The sequence below is a fragment of the Macrobrachium nipponense genome, chromosome 4, assembly GCF_015104395.2.
Source record: "Macrobrachium nipponense isolate FS-2020 chromosome 4, ASM1510439v2, whole genome shotgun sequence".
In the NCBI taxonomy this organism is placed as follows: Eukaryota; Metazoa; Arthropoda; class Malacostraca; order Decapoda; family Palaemonidae; genus Macrobrachium; species Macrobrachium nipponense.
In genome coordinates this window covers 21,555,686-21,569,222 of record NC_061100.1, presented here as the reverse complement: position 1 = coordinate 21,569,222, position 13,537 = coordinate 21,555,686, and the positions used below count along the sequence as shown (strand labels likewise).

The 13,537-nt window shown below is 37.5% G+C and overlaps 1 protein-coding gene across 1 annotated transcript in view; it reads right to left on the bottom strand.

Annotated features, from left to right (window-relative positions):
* Positions 1-6,400: 6,400 nt before the first annotated feature.
* LOC135211296 (melanopsin-like) overlaps positions 6,401-13,537 on the bottom strand; it is a 120,931-nt gene continuing 113,794 nt past the window's right edge. Inside the window, exons 7-9 of the mRNA XM_064244614.1 lie at positions 9,052-9,233; positions 7,930-8,012; positions 6,401-7,392 (exon numbers count right to left, since the gene is read on the bottom strand). Of these exons, the coding sequence (XP_064100684.1) occupies positions 6,401-7,392; positions 7,930-8,012; positions 9,052-9,233 (1,257 nt within the window). The remainder of the gene's footprint in view (positions 7,393-7,929; positions 8,013-9,051; positions 9,234-13,537) is intronic.

Below are 13,537 nucleotides of genomic sequence, written 5' to 3'. Positions count from 1 at the left end.
ATAACACTCATAGGTACTAAAATATCTCCGCTTACCACATCTGGGAAGGCGTGCGATATGGTCATGGGTGCACAAAGAAGTTGCAAATAACAGATTGAAAGGACAGTGAGTGGCCGTTTCGAAAAAGTAATAACTTGGAGTAGCAATTACCGAAAGACGGAAACATGTTGATGTAGGCAGATTTTTCAAGATGGCGGAAAAGACAGATGACAGTACTACCCTGGACGTAAGAGAGTACTACAAGAGGGCGAGTGAAAAGTGAGTGCAATTTGGAATCTATGGGTGATGGATTGGGAGAATAATACCGAAACAGAACTGACTACGTGTGGTTGAAGAGTGGTTGGAATTGTTATACTATCTAGGAAGCACAAGGATTTTTATACCGTAGAGGTGAGCAGCACATACAGTCTGTATATAGCAGGTTTCGATCCACTTTCCTCCGTGAACCAAAATATCCATGAATCATTTAGCGGTTTTGATCGCTGAAAATGACGTGGAGATAAATGAATAATGCATATATATATATATATAATATATATATATATATATATATATATATATATATATATATATATATATATATATTGCCTCTGAATTTCAGGCCGTGCAACGCTGAGGGAATTTGTCCAAATTTCAAAGTTCAAAAGTCAGGTAGCAACTGCTTTGTAAAACGTCCAAAAGTCTTGGGAAAGTATACATGTCGACATACATACGTACATACATACGTATGTGCGCGTGTGTGTAAGTTTATATATATATATATATATATATATATATATATATATATATATATATATATATATATATATATATACTGTATTGAACTGTACAGAACGGAGAGAGAGAGAGAGAGAGAGAGAGAGAGAGAGAGAGAGAGAGAGAGAGAGAGAGAAAGGAAATGGAGACAGATGCCTTTTGAGATTATAAATGCAATGAAAAGTGATTTGACGATGAGGTTACATATCTCCCCTGCATATATTTTTTCTTTCTATAACCTTATACACTTGAATAACTTTTCACACTAAAGATACATTCATTAGGTATAACGAGGCACAGGATATAAGCAGTTCTTTCTTCCGTATCGTATATATATATATATATATATATATATATATATATATATATAATATATATATAATATATATTATATATATATATATATATATATATATTAATATATTAATTAACTAGGGCACAATTTTTCACGGATACACAGTTCATTGAATAGAATGGCTTTCTCACTGTTAACCAGCTTTTTGAAATTGCTTCATATTTTCTAATTATTTTCTTTACTTCATTGTTCAGGTTACTAATGGACACATAATGGGGTTCCATTCCATTTACTCCAGTATTTTTACACGCGACAGTCTGTTTCGTCAACCTTTACGTATTGACGTTTTCAAGCGTACTGATACAAATATTGTTGTTTAAGATTAAGCTGGCCTTGTGCCAGCACGGGCTCTTGCTCACAGAGCAGCCCGTAATATACAAATATGAGCCTACATGCGTTTTGTGACGTCATGAGGACGGAAAGGTAGTACAATTGCCAGATACCTAGTTTTAAGTATTACAAAAGACTATAGTGAAACATAAAATAAGACAAAAAAAATAAATATGTAATTAACACAGAAATTAATATAAAAAAATAAAAAAAAAATTGAAAGTAAGTTATTAATATACATAATACATAAATATATATTAATACATAAATATATATTAATTACATTATGTTAATTCACTGAAAGTCAGTGTGCGCTCCTGTCCGCGTGTGGGGGTTTTTGTTACACGCGGTTGAAGGTCTGCCTCCTACACGAGGGCAAGGAACGGTCTGCCTCACGTTGGATGTTAAGGCTGGGACGTTGCATTGCGATGCTGACTGCTTCTGATATCAATAAACGATTGTAGTTGCCTTCCATGTGTATTATTTTGGTGTTTGTGAGTTTTGTTGTAATGATGGTTTTTTATTGTGGGTATCCACAAAGTGCTGATGAATGGCTCCTTGGTTTCTGTGGGCCTGCATGCGACGTTTGAGTGTGGTGTTGTGTGTCCGATATAGCATTTTTGGGGGGACTGACATTGCTCGTCAGCACAGACAAACTTGTATACTATATCAGATTTAACCTCTTTCTCCGTCGATGGGGCCGTACTATTTTTCATTACCAAAGAGGCCGTAAGGTTTGGTTTGCAGTAAATCCTTGCTGTTATTTTGTTATATGGCGCTAGGACGGCGTGGCAATGGGTTCCCCCCTCGGGGTCGGGGTTCTTTTCGCAAACGCATACATGGCACACACAGAAGAGGTCACATTTGAAGAAACACCCAAAACCCAGAATCTATGGGGAGTATATTGATGATATCTTTATCACAACAAAGGGCGACAATGATATAGAAGAATTAGTAATAAACTCCAAGCAAATTCTACATTAAATACTTAAAACTAGGTATCTGGCAATTGTACTACCTTTCCGTCCTCATGACGTCACAAAACGCATGTAGGCTCATATTTTGTATTTACGGGCTGCTCTGTGAGCAAGAGCCCGTGCTGACACAAGGTCAGCTAAATCAAAAACAACAACAACAATATTTGTATCAGTACGCTTGAAAACGTCAATACGTAAAGGTTGACGAAACAGCTGTCGCGTGTAAAAATACTGGAGTAAATGGAAGAACCCCATTGATTTGTGTCCATTAGTAACCTGAACAATGAAGTAAAGAAAATAATTAGAAAATATTGAAGCAATTTCAAAAAAAGCTGGTTAACGAGTGAAAAGAAAGCCATTCTATTCAATGAATGTTGTATTCCGTGAAAAATTGTGCCCTAGAAAGTATTAATATGTATATATATATATAATATAGATATATAGTATAATATAAAATATTATATATTATATATAGTAATATATGAAAGTAAGACAAAATAATTAGAAAAATGTAAGCAAGTTTCAAAAACGCTTGGTTTAAACCAGTGAGAAAGCCATTTCTATTCCAATGAATGTTTGTATCCGTGAAAAAATTGTGCCCTAGAAGTTTAAATTAATAATAATGGCCGGGCACGGTCGAGTTGGAACGAGGTGGAAAAATGCCTCCCGACGACCGAATTGGAAGAACATCCAGCAGAAAAGATCACCAAACTGCAAGATGAAAGAGCAACAAAGTGGAGTGAATTCTGTAATACTACTACCACAGAAGCCCCAATGTGCTGTGGCAACAACAAGTGGAAAACAGAAATAGAAAAAGCATTCGAAAATAGTCAAGTGCAAGGCATTAGGCAAAAGTGCTTCTGATATTAAATAAACGGTGGAACCAGTGATTAAACGAAGAAAAAAAGAACACAAGTTCGGGTATATTAACCTATCAGGAATAGAGTTTTGAGTGAACAGAACCAAAAAGCAGTTACTAAATCTAAGGCCTGAACTGCCATTACATACGAAAACCACACCCTGAAATCCAAAGAGGATTAATACAGAAGTATTAATACGATAAACTAACTACTGCGACTGAAAGCAAGAACGCAAAATCGAACTTAAACAAGAGTGGTCATCGCTTGATTACTGGGTGAGGCCAATAGAACACGTGGTTAACTACTTTAAGTTCGCATTCGTCCAGTGCCCACAGTTTAAAAAAGCAGCAAAATAACAAGTGAACTGGGGGAGAAAACGAAACCATAATAATACCGCAAAGAGGAGATAAAACTGCAGTCGTACGTCCATAATGAACTAGAGATTAAATACGGACACCAAAATGGATAATATACTAAGTGATTAAATAATAAGTTGTTCAGTACCCTTAAAAAAAGAGACCCGAACGAATTGACCTCAAAAACACAAAGAAAACTGATGAGACCTAACAGCAAAAAGCGCAACAAAGAGCATAGAACAGTTGAAGCTTTCCGCCAAAAACTCATCGGAGGACTTTGCATGCCCACCCGGATACTGCTACTGGCACAGTCAATATTCACAAACAAGGGAAACCCTCTACGGCCCGGCCCATTATATCCCGCCAAATGACATCCCCCCCATGTATAAAGTGGCTAAGAAACACATTGGTCAAATCTAACGAAATTATAACGCCGTACCATTCCCTCAACGTTCTCGCTAAAATCATCGTGTGTGACGGAATTCATCGACCTACTGCAAGACAACCGCACCCCGACTAAGACATCTAGCATCCCTGGACGTTGAAACACTTTATTTACTTTAAACTGCGTACCAGTGGATGAAACAATACAAATCATCGATGGACAAGATATACCGCTCTGAGCCAACCCCAACCATTACCGGGATCCCCGAAAAAATCTTAAAAGACAGATGCTGGAAGCATGGGTAAAGGAAGCCCACCCATTCCTCTCAGAATAGGGGCGAAAATATTAATCGACCAAAGGAGGACGTGCGTGGCAATGGGTTCCCCCCTCGGGGTTCTTTTCGCAACCGCATGACATGGCAACACACAGAAGGGAGGTCACATTTTGAAAAGAACAAACCCAAAAACCCAGAAATCTATGGGAGAATATATTGATTGATTATCATTTATCCACAACAAAGGGCGACAATGGAATATAGAAGAATTAGTAATGTAACTCCAATACAAATTCCTACATTAAATTTTGTTAACGGTAGAAAGAAGTGAATGAGAAGATGCCCCTTTTCCTTTCTGGACGTACTTGTGACCCAAAGAACAACAAATAACAATAACACCGTATCACTAAAAAGAACAGACTCTGGCAAGATGCTTAAATTGCTAGTAGGAAATAATGGCCCTGATGCAATATAAACGCTCTGTGGTAATGCATAACATAAAACGCGCCATAACCACCCACTGTTTTCCACGTGGAAAGCGATCTAACGAAGAAATTAACAAGAGTTCAAAACTAGCTGCTCACAAATAACGGATATCCCAGCAATGACATGATCCATTCAAGTTGTGCAAAAATAGATTAAGGCTTTCCATAATCCGAACCCCGAGGAACCAACACACAAGACAAAGAAACAAGGAAATAAAGAATGAGTGAATACCATCAGATCCATACAACAAACAACCACCACGAAGATGAAACGGAAAGCCCATCCTTGGTATAGCTGCGAAGAGGTAACCGCAACCCCCTAGCGCCCATATAATAACCAAAATAACAGCAAGGATTTACTGGCAACCCAAACCTTACGGCCTCTTTGGTAATTGAAAACAAATAGTACGGCCCCATCGACGGAGAAAGCGGTTTAAATCTGATATAGTAATACAAGTTTTGTCTGTGCTGACAGGGAGCAATGTCAGTCCCGGCCCCCCGAAAAATGCTATAGTCGGGCACACAACCAACCCCCACACTCAAACACGTCGCATGCAGGTCCCACAGAAACCCAAGGAGCCATTCATCCATCACTTTGGTGGGATACCCACAATAAAAAACCATCATTACAAGAACTTCTACAACAAACCACCAAAACATAATACACATGGCAAGGGCAACCTACAATCTTTATTTTGCTATCAGAAGCAGTCAGGCATCTCAATGCAACGTCCCAAGCCTTAACATCCAACGTGAGGCAAGACCGTTCCTTGCCCTCGGTGTATTGAGGCGAGGCCTTCAACCGACGTGTGCAAAAACCCCCACACGCGGCCACGGATCGCACACTGACTTTCAGTGAATTAAAACTATAATGTGATTAATTAATATATATTTATGTATAATGGTGTATATAATGAACGTTACTTTCAATTTTTTTTTATATATATAATTTCTTTTTGTTGTTGAACATATTTATTTATTTTGTCTTCATTTTGTTTAATGTTTCACTTATACTTCTTTTTGTAAATACTTAAAACTAGGTAGGTTCTGGCAAGTTGTACTACCTTTCCATCCGTCCCTCATGACGTTCCCAAAACAAAACGCATGTTAGGCTCATGTTTGTAGGCATTACTGGCTGCCTCCTGTTTGAGCAAGAGCCCGTAGCTGGCCAACAAGGCCAGCTTAATCTTAAACAACAACATATTTTGTATTATTACGGGCTGCTTTCTGGGTGAGCAAGAGCCCGTTGCTGGCACCAAGGCCAGCTTAATCTTAAACAACAAGCATATTTGTATCAGTTAACGCTTGAAAACGTCCAAATACGTAAACAGGTTGCCGAAACAGCTGTCGCGTGTAAAAATACTGGGGGGGAGTAAATGGAAGAATGGGCCCCATTAGTGTGTCCATTAGTAACCTGAACAAGTGAAGTAAAGAAAATATTAGAAAATATGAAGCGGCAATTTTAAAAACAAAAAGCTGGTTAACAGTGAGAAAGCCATTCTAATTCAATGAATGTTATTATATATGATTATATAGTAATATATATTGTATATATATATCTATATATATTATATAATATTATATATATTGTATATATAATATATAATATCTATTTATTTCACTTATATCAAAACCGAATCTTCTGAAGTGTCTTCATCTCTGTTCTCCAGAGTGAAAAATAATCCTAGATTCTCTCTCCTCTGAAACTCGAGGCCGAGAGAGTTGGAACTATTCCTAATATTATTGGCGCGGTTATCAGTGCTAGTTTTCCTCAAGTTAACGGGGTTTTCTTGTTCTTTCAAATCTCTCGTTGGGTTTTCCAGCGCTTCTTCATCTTCGCTAAGTCTTTGGACGAGGAGGCCCTCTGTTTCACCATTCGTTGGCGGGCAAATTCCCAGCCGTAGGAGATCGTTTCGTGAATGATTGGAAGCCGTATTCAGCTCTCCACTCGACGGATGTTCCACTGCAGTGGACAGTTTCTGGTTGAAAGGAACACCTTTTAATTCCTCTCGGAGAATCTCTCGCTGATCGTTACAGTAGACTTCGTCACCTTGAGGTCCCCTTTCGAAGTCTGAATTAGCCTCAGTCCTTCTAGACTGGGCCAGAACGGGAACATCGTAGAAAGGTCTCACAATATCCTCACTGGGCAGGTCGCGGGTCACCAGGGGAGTGTGACGGTCGCCTGAGCCATTCACGGTAAGGGTGCAGTGCCCCAGAGAACCCACCAACCCTCCAGCTAAAGGAACCTCAGTCGAAGAACTGTTCTCCAGGTCTTGGGAAGCTGCGACGTCGTTGGTCTCCTTAGGCAGAAATTTCTCTTGGGCATCATCTGTGCCCGAAGGATTCAGGGGTATCCTTTCGCTGCACAGCTCAGAGGAGGCGAGGCCCTTTGAGATCTGCGTTCCAGTGTCGTCTTTTGGCGTTTGACTGACGGCTAGTCGAGGTGGGGATTCCATGCAGTTGAAGTCTTCGTCACTGGTGACTTTGGTGATGAAGGAGGTTTTAGTGTTGGGGGAGGGGCTTATCTGAGGGGGTGATTTGACGCTGTTTGGGGGACACACGTGGTCCAGCGGGATCCGGACGACGCTCGACTGGTTGATGTCAGAGAACGAACCTGTGGAGAACAAGACATGCATTCGGTTAAGTTGACCCTCTCTTGAATGTATAGTCTATGCAAAGAAAACGGGAATAATGCATATTCTAGGCTGTCGTATCATATGGGTACCAAGGCCATGAAATCGAAAAATATACAAAACATAATTATACAAAACATAACTTAATTATTGAAAAAATGCGAAGAGAGTTTTTAAAATATGAAGCTTCTCAGAAGTATACAAAACATAATTTAATTATGGAAAAAAAGCGAGAACTGAGTTTAAAAAAAAATGGAACTTCTCAAAAGTATACAAAACGTAGTCTAATTATGGAAAACAAGTGAAGAGTGAGTTTTTAGAAAATGGAGCTTCCCAAAACTACATAAATAGTAACTTAATTATAGAAAATAAGTGAGGGGTGAGCTTTTAAAAAATGGAGACTCAAAAGTATACAATCGTAATTTGATAATGAAAAAAAAAACGAGGAGTGACTTTTAAAAACACCGGAACCTCTCAGAAGTATACAGCACTTGATTCAATAAAGGAATAACACTCACCCGTTGTTGGCATTCGTCCAGTCGTCCTGAAACAGCAGTATATTCGATACAACTTCTCGTTCAGTATGTTCTTCATCTCGTTCCTGAAGTAGAAAGAGTCAGTAAAAACGAGTAAGTATTGTTATTATTATTATTATTATTATTATTATTATTATTATTATTATTATTATTATTATTATTATAATTGAAATACTCCATATATATACAGGTTTTATCCTATATATGTATATGACAATTAAATGCCACATCCTGTAATAATAATAATAATAATAATAATAATAATAATAATAATAAGAATAATAATAATAATAATAATAATAATAATAATAATAATAATCGAAAGCCACAACAGTGTTAAAAATATATTTTTTTGTACAAGGTTACAAATGACTAGCATAGACCTAGTCTCTCCTAGTCATTTTTAACCTTGTAAAAATAAATATAACTTTAACACTACCGTGGCTTTTAATTATTATTATTATTATTATTATTATTATTATTATTATTATTATTATTATTATTATTATTATTATTTCAAGGGGCCATTGACTCGAAACTCAAGCTTCCAAAGAATGTTGGTTTCAACCTCCCACCGCTAAAGACCCCACACTGCAGCAGTAACTGATCATGATATAGAGCCAGTGATTTTTTTTTTTCGTCACCCTTAGGCAGACACAAACCCGGGGGCATGCCACGACACTAACCGCTACACCAGCGGACCAGGAAGTAAATTCAGCTTTCACATCAACAAAAAATGTAGGTAAAAATCTAGAAGAGGGATTCTATGAAAGTAGTCTGGAACTTACGTTCTAAGAGAGAAAGCAGCAAGAGATGGAAATCTTTTTAGAAAGCGGAGAGAGAGAGAGAGAGAGAGAGAGAGAGAGAGAGAGAGAGAGAGAGAGAGAGAGTTACAAGGATTAGGATGTCTCAAAGACTTGTTAGTCCATCCGAGGAAACGTAGTGTGCTCGCTTATCTCTAGGAGCAGGTTTTACTGTGCATTCACAGTCCTAAAGATTTTGTCTAGCTTTCTTTTAAACTCTTCCACACTGTTGAGAGAGAGAGAGAGAGAGAGAGAGAGAGAGAGAGAGAGAGAGAGAGAGAGAGAGAGAGAGGTTGCTTACCTGTATCGAGCCGTGACGAAGACGTAAATGATTGGATTATAAGCACAAGAAGACTTGGCCAAGAGGACGGGTATGAGCGATACGTAGACCGAGGTCTTTTTCCCACCTATGCCATACACCACGGACGCTATGGCATACGGGCACCATGCCACGATGTATCCTATGCACACTGCTATAGAAACCTGAGAAGGGAGAAGGGAATGAGTCTTGGGGTGTGAGTGAGAGCGTAGCTCGAAGGTCATCAAATGCTCTGATTAAAAGTTGAGTTTCTGTGCATAGGCCTAAATCATATGATTGAGTGCACCCCCGTAGATCTTCAATGCCCAGATTAAAAGTTGAGGGTATGTATATTCGTTAAAGCTGAACTAGCAGAGATGATTACGTATATTACTTTATATACGAGCCATATAAAAAGCGGAACAATACTAATCTACTACTGGTTTATTTATATAATGGATAAAAATGTGGATGTACTCCATCATTAAATTAGACACCACGGGACATCAATAAGCTATGACTTGTGCTCGACATAATTTATTTAAATGTGGATAAAAACTACCATTAAGCTTCACATCAAATAGGATTATAAATTCACTGATTAACTCATACATGAAAAGATTCATAATACTAATTTTCTATTCGTTTCAAGTTGTTTACTTTGGGAGCAATCTTACATTAGTGAATTCCCCGCTAACAGAGAGAGCTTGGATTCACAGGAGAGGTATTTGATGCTGTTTATTTAGTGGAGTAGCGTTTAAAATCATGTACTGTATGGAGTCTTCGATATTTCAAATACTACGCAGTCCTCAGATATTGTCAGAGACTAAACACACACACACACACACACACACACACACACACACATATATATATATATAATATATATATATATATATATATAGTGTATATATATGTATATATATATATGTATAATATATATATATATATATATATATATATATATATATACACTATATATACTATATATACTTCTTTCCCAAAATGTAAAGGAATCTTTTGACATTGCCATCATCCTATGAATATTCTTCAAGTTTAGCGAAAAAAAACAAAAAAACAGAAGAGGATCTGGCACCGCTCCGTGTGCAGTTCTATTTTCTAGATGCTCATTTGCTGTTTTCCAGGTAGAGCTTAACGTATATTTATCTCTTTACGAGACCTCTTTCTCCTGCTGTTCAGCATCTATAGATCAGTTTCTTTTTGTCTTCTAATCCGGTCTGCCGATCTGATTTTTATCACTCCTCTCTTATTCTTCACTCTTGGCTTCTTTGAAGCCGTGGAGTTCATTATTTTAATAAAGCCTTTTTATGGTTGCAGAATGATTGAGAGAGAGAGAGAGAGAGAGAGAGAGAGAGAGAGAGAGAGAGAGAGAGAGAGAGAGAGAGAGAGAGAGAGAGAGAGAAATTTCTTGGGTGTTTTAGATATCTAGAGAAAGTCATGAAATATACAGTTATGGAGTTGCATAACATACTGTATGTATTATCATGGAGAGAGAGAGAGAGAGAGAGAGAGAGAGAGAGAGAGAGAGAGAGAGAGAGAGAGAGAGAGAGAGAGAGAGAGAGATGTTTAGGAGTCATAGATGTCGACTAATGACAAAAGCTTCACTGAAACTTGTCTTAAGTTCTTTCTCTTTAGTTTACGGCCCAGAATTACACCTGGAAAGTGTGACAGAATATAAAATCCAGTAGATTTCAGAGTTAATCTGGACCTTACAGGTAAGTAATAATCATAGTCATTAGTAATGTGGTGTCTGTTTTTATTTATTTATTTATTTGATTTTCTTTCTTTTTGAAGAGAGGATTTTGAAACTTACTTTATGTTCAAGGTAATCAGACTATGAGTTTATACACACACATATACACACCCATATATATATATATATATATATATATATATAATATTTGTATGTATATATGTATACATATATGTTATATATGTATATATATATATATCATATATATATTATATATTATTATATATATATAAATAATTGTGCGTCAATAAACTTTCGATATCCTGAGCAACTTCAACACAAATCTGTATTATGTGGACATTTTACATTGAGAGAGAGAGAGAGAGAGAGAGAGAGAGAGAGAGAGAGAGAGAGATGATAAAAATCCACAACAATCTTTAAAACTTTCGACAAACAATTTGCACAATATTCCTTTGTCTGGTCTCATCAACCGCTGAAAAAAAAATCCATTACGTTCTCTTCCCGCAGGTCGTATTTCTAATTCTCTGGCTCTGTAGTTCAATTAGCTCGTCCTGCATGAAGTATAAAACTGTTCGTAATTATGTCATTCATCAGCATTCATATCATCCCAGACTGTATTATATTGCAAGTGGTCTTGACTATACATTTAATTATATAACCAAGTCTGTATTTTCCATTGTAACACTTTTTCTGCCGAGAACGACCAGATTCGCTGAACAGCAGCACCGATATGCAGTCAATGTTTAGCATCGCTGTCGAACCTCACAGTTCCAGAGATCCTTTATTCCTCATCACACAGTTGGACTGTGGAACAGTTTCCTTGAAGATGTCGTGCAACTGAAGCTGCAAACATTTAGTACAGTTCTCGTATTTTAACAATGTACTTACATTTTTTTTTTATCTATTTATTAATTTTTTTAATTGATTTTGTTCTTTTTACTGAGTGGTCTCTTATTTCTGTATTTCCCAATACCATCTGTTACTTCTTGCAAATGAAGACCACAATCTTTGGCATCTTGTATGTCAAGTAAATAGCCCCTGTTGTCTTGCTCTATATGAATTGGGTTAATTTTCTGAATAATAATAATAATAATAATAATAATAATAATAATAATAATAATAATAATAATAATAATAATAATAATAATAATAATAATAATAATAATAATAATGATGATGATAATAATAATAATTCCTCAGTAAAAAATTGTATAAATTTTTATTTCATGTGGGAAATAGTCGTAAATCAGGAATTAATTAATTTCTGCCGAATAAAGGGGCTGGTGGTAATTGAAATCTCGGTAGCATAGTCCGTAGAGTTTTTCAGATCCGTAGAGCTTTTAATCAACAGATCTCTATACCACCCTTTTGAAAGAGAGTCTGCTACCCATAATATTCATAGTAGCACGAGTCTTGAAATGGAGAAACCAATCTACAGTTATGTATATGTACATATATTAGTCTTTAAATGTATGTACATGTACATAACTTTATATCTGTTTCTCCAGTATATAATAATAATAATAATAATAATAATAATATAATAATAATAATAATAATAATAATAATCGGTGGGCGGGTCGGTGGGAACGGATTTTAATTGGTCATTGGATGGTAACGAAATCTCCCCCTGAGGCGTTCAGACCTACGTAGTTTGGACGGGGTTATTAGCGTCGGTTGGGTGTTGGTTGGGGTTGATATATCTTCCGCTTGTTCTCTCCTGCTTTCTCTCTCTACTTCTTCCGCTCTTTCTCTCTACTTTTCCGCTCTTTCTTTCTCCCATTCTTTTCTGCAAAGTTACTTCTCTCTCTCGACTCTCTCTCTCTAGTTCGTTCCTTATCATCTCTCTCTCTCTCTATCTCTCTGCCTGCTCCTCTCTCTCTCTCTCTTTCTCTCTCTCTGTTTGCTCCCTCTCTCTCTTCTTCTTTCTCTCTCTCCTCTCTGTCTCTCTCTCTCGATCTCTCTCTCTCTCTCTCTCTCTCTGTCTCTCCCCCCTCGATCTCTCCTCTCTCACTCGTGGCGGTATACGTAGTCGGTTGGTTTCTTGCGCCATTTTCTTCTTATGATGGGAAGAGAGAGAGAGAGATTGAGGGGGGAGAGACAGAGAGAGAGAGAGAGAGAGAGAAAGAGAAAGAGAGAGAGAGGAGCAAACAGAGAGAGAAAGAGAAAGAGAGAGAGAGGAGCAGGCAGAGAGAGAAAGAGAGAGCGTGAGAAGGAGCGAACGAGAGAGAGAGAGAGAGAGAGAGAGAGAGAGAGAGGAACTTGCAGAAAGAGAAAGAGAGAGAGAAAGAGCGGAAGAAGTAGAGAGAGAAAGCAGGAGAGAACGAGCGGAAGATATATCAACCCCAACCAACACCCAACCGACGCTAATAACCCCGTCCAAACTACGTAGGTCTGAACGCCTCAGGGGGAGATTTCGTTACCATCCAACGACCAATTAAAATCCGTTCCCACCGACCCGCCCACCAATTGTACACGACCTTGCATGATATAAATACTTGTAAAACGTATCTTAATAATAATAATAATAATAATAATAATAGGCCAGGAAACGAGGAAACATATGACAATGCACAAAGCACTACACCCAAGAGCAAATACGGACAGACTATACATAACACGAAAGGAAGGAGGGAGAGGACTACTAAGTATAGAGGACTGCGTCAACATCGAGAGCAGAGCACTGGGGCAATATATGAAAACCAGTGAAAACGAGTGGCTCAAGAGTGCTACGGAGGAAGGACTGATAAAAGT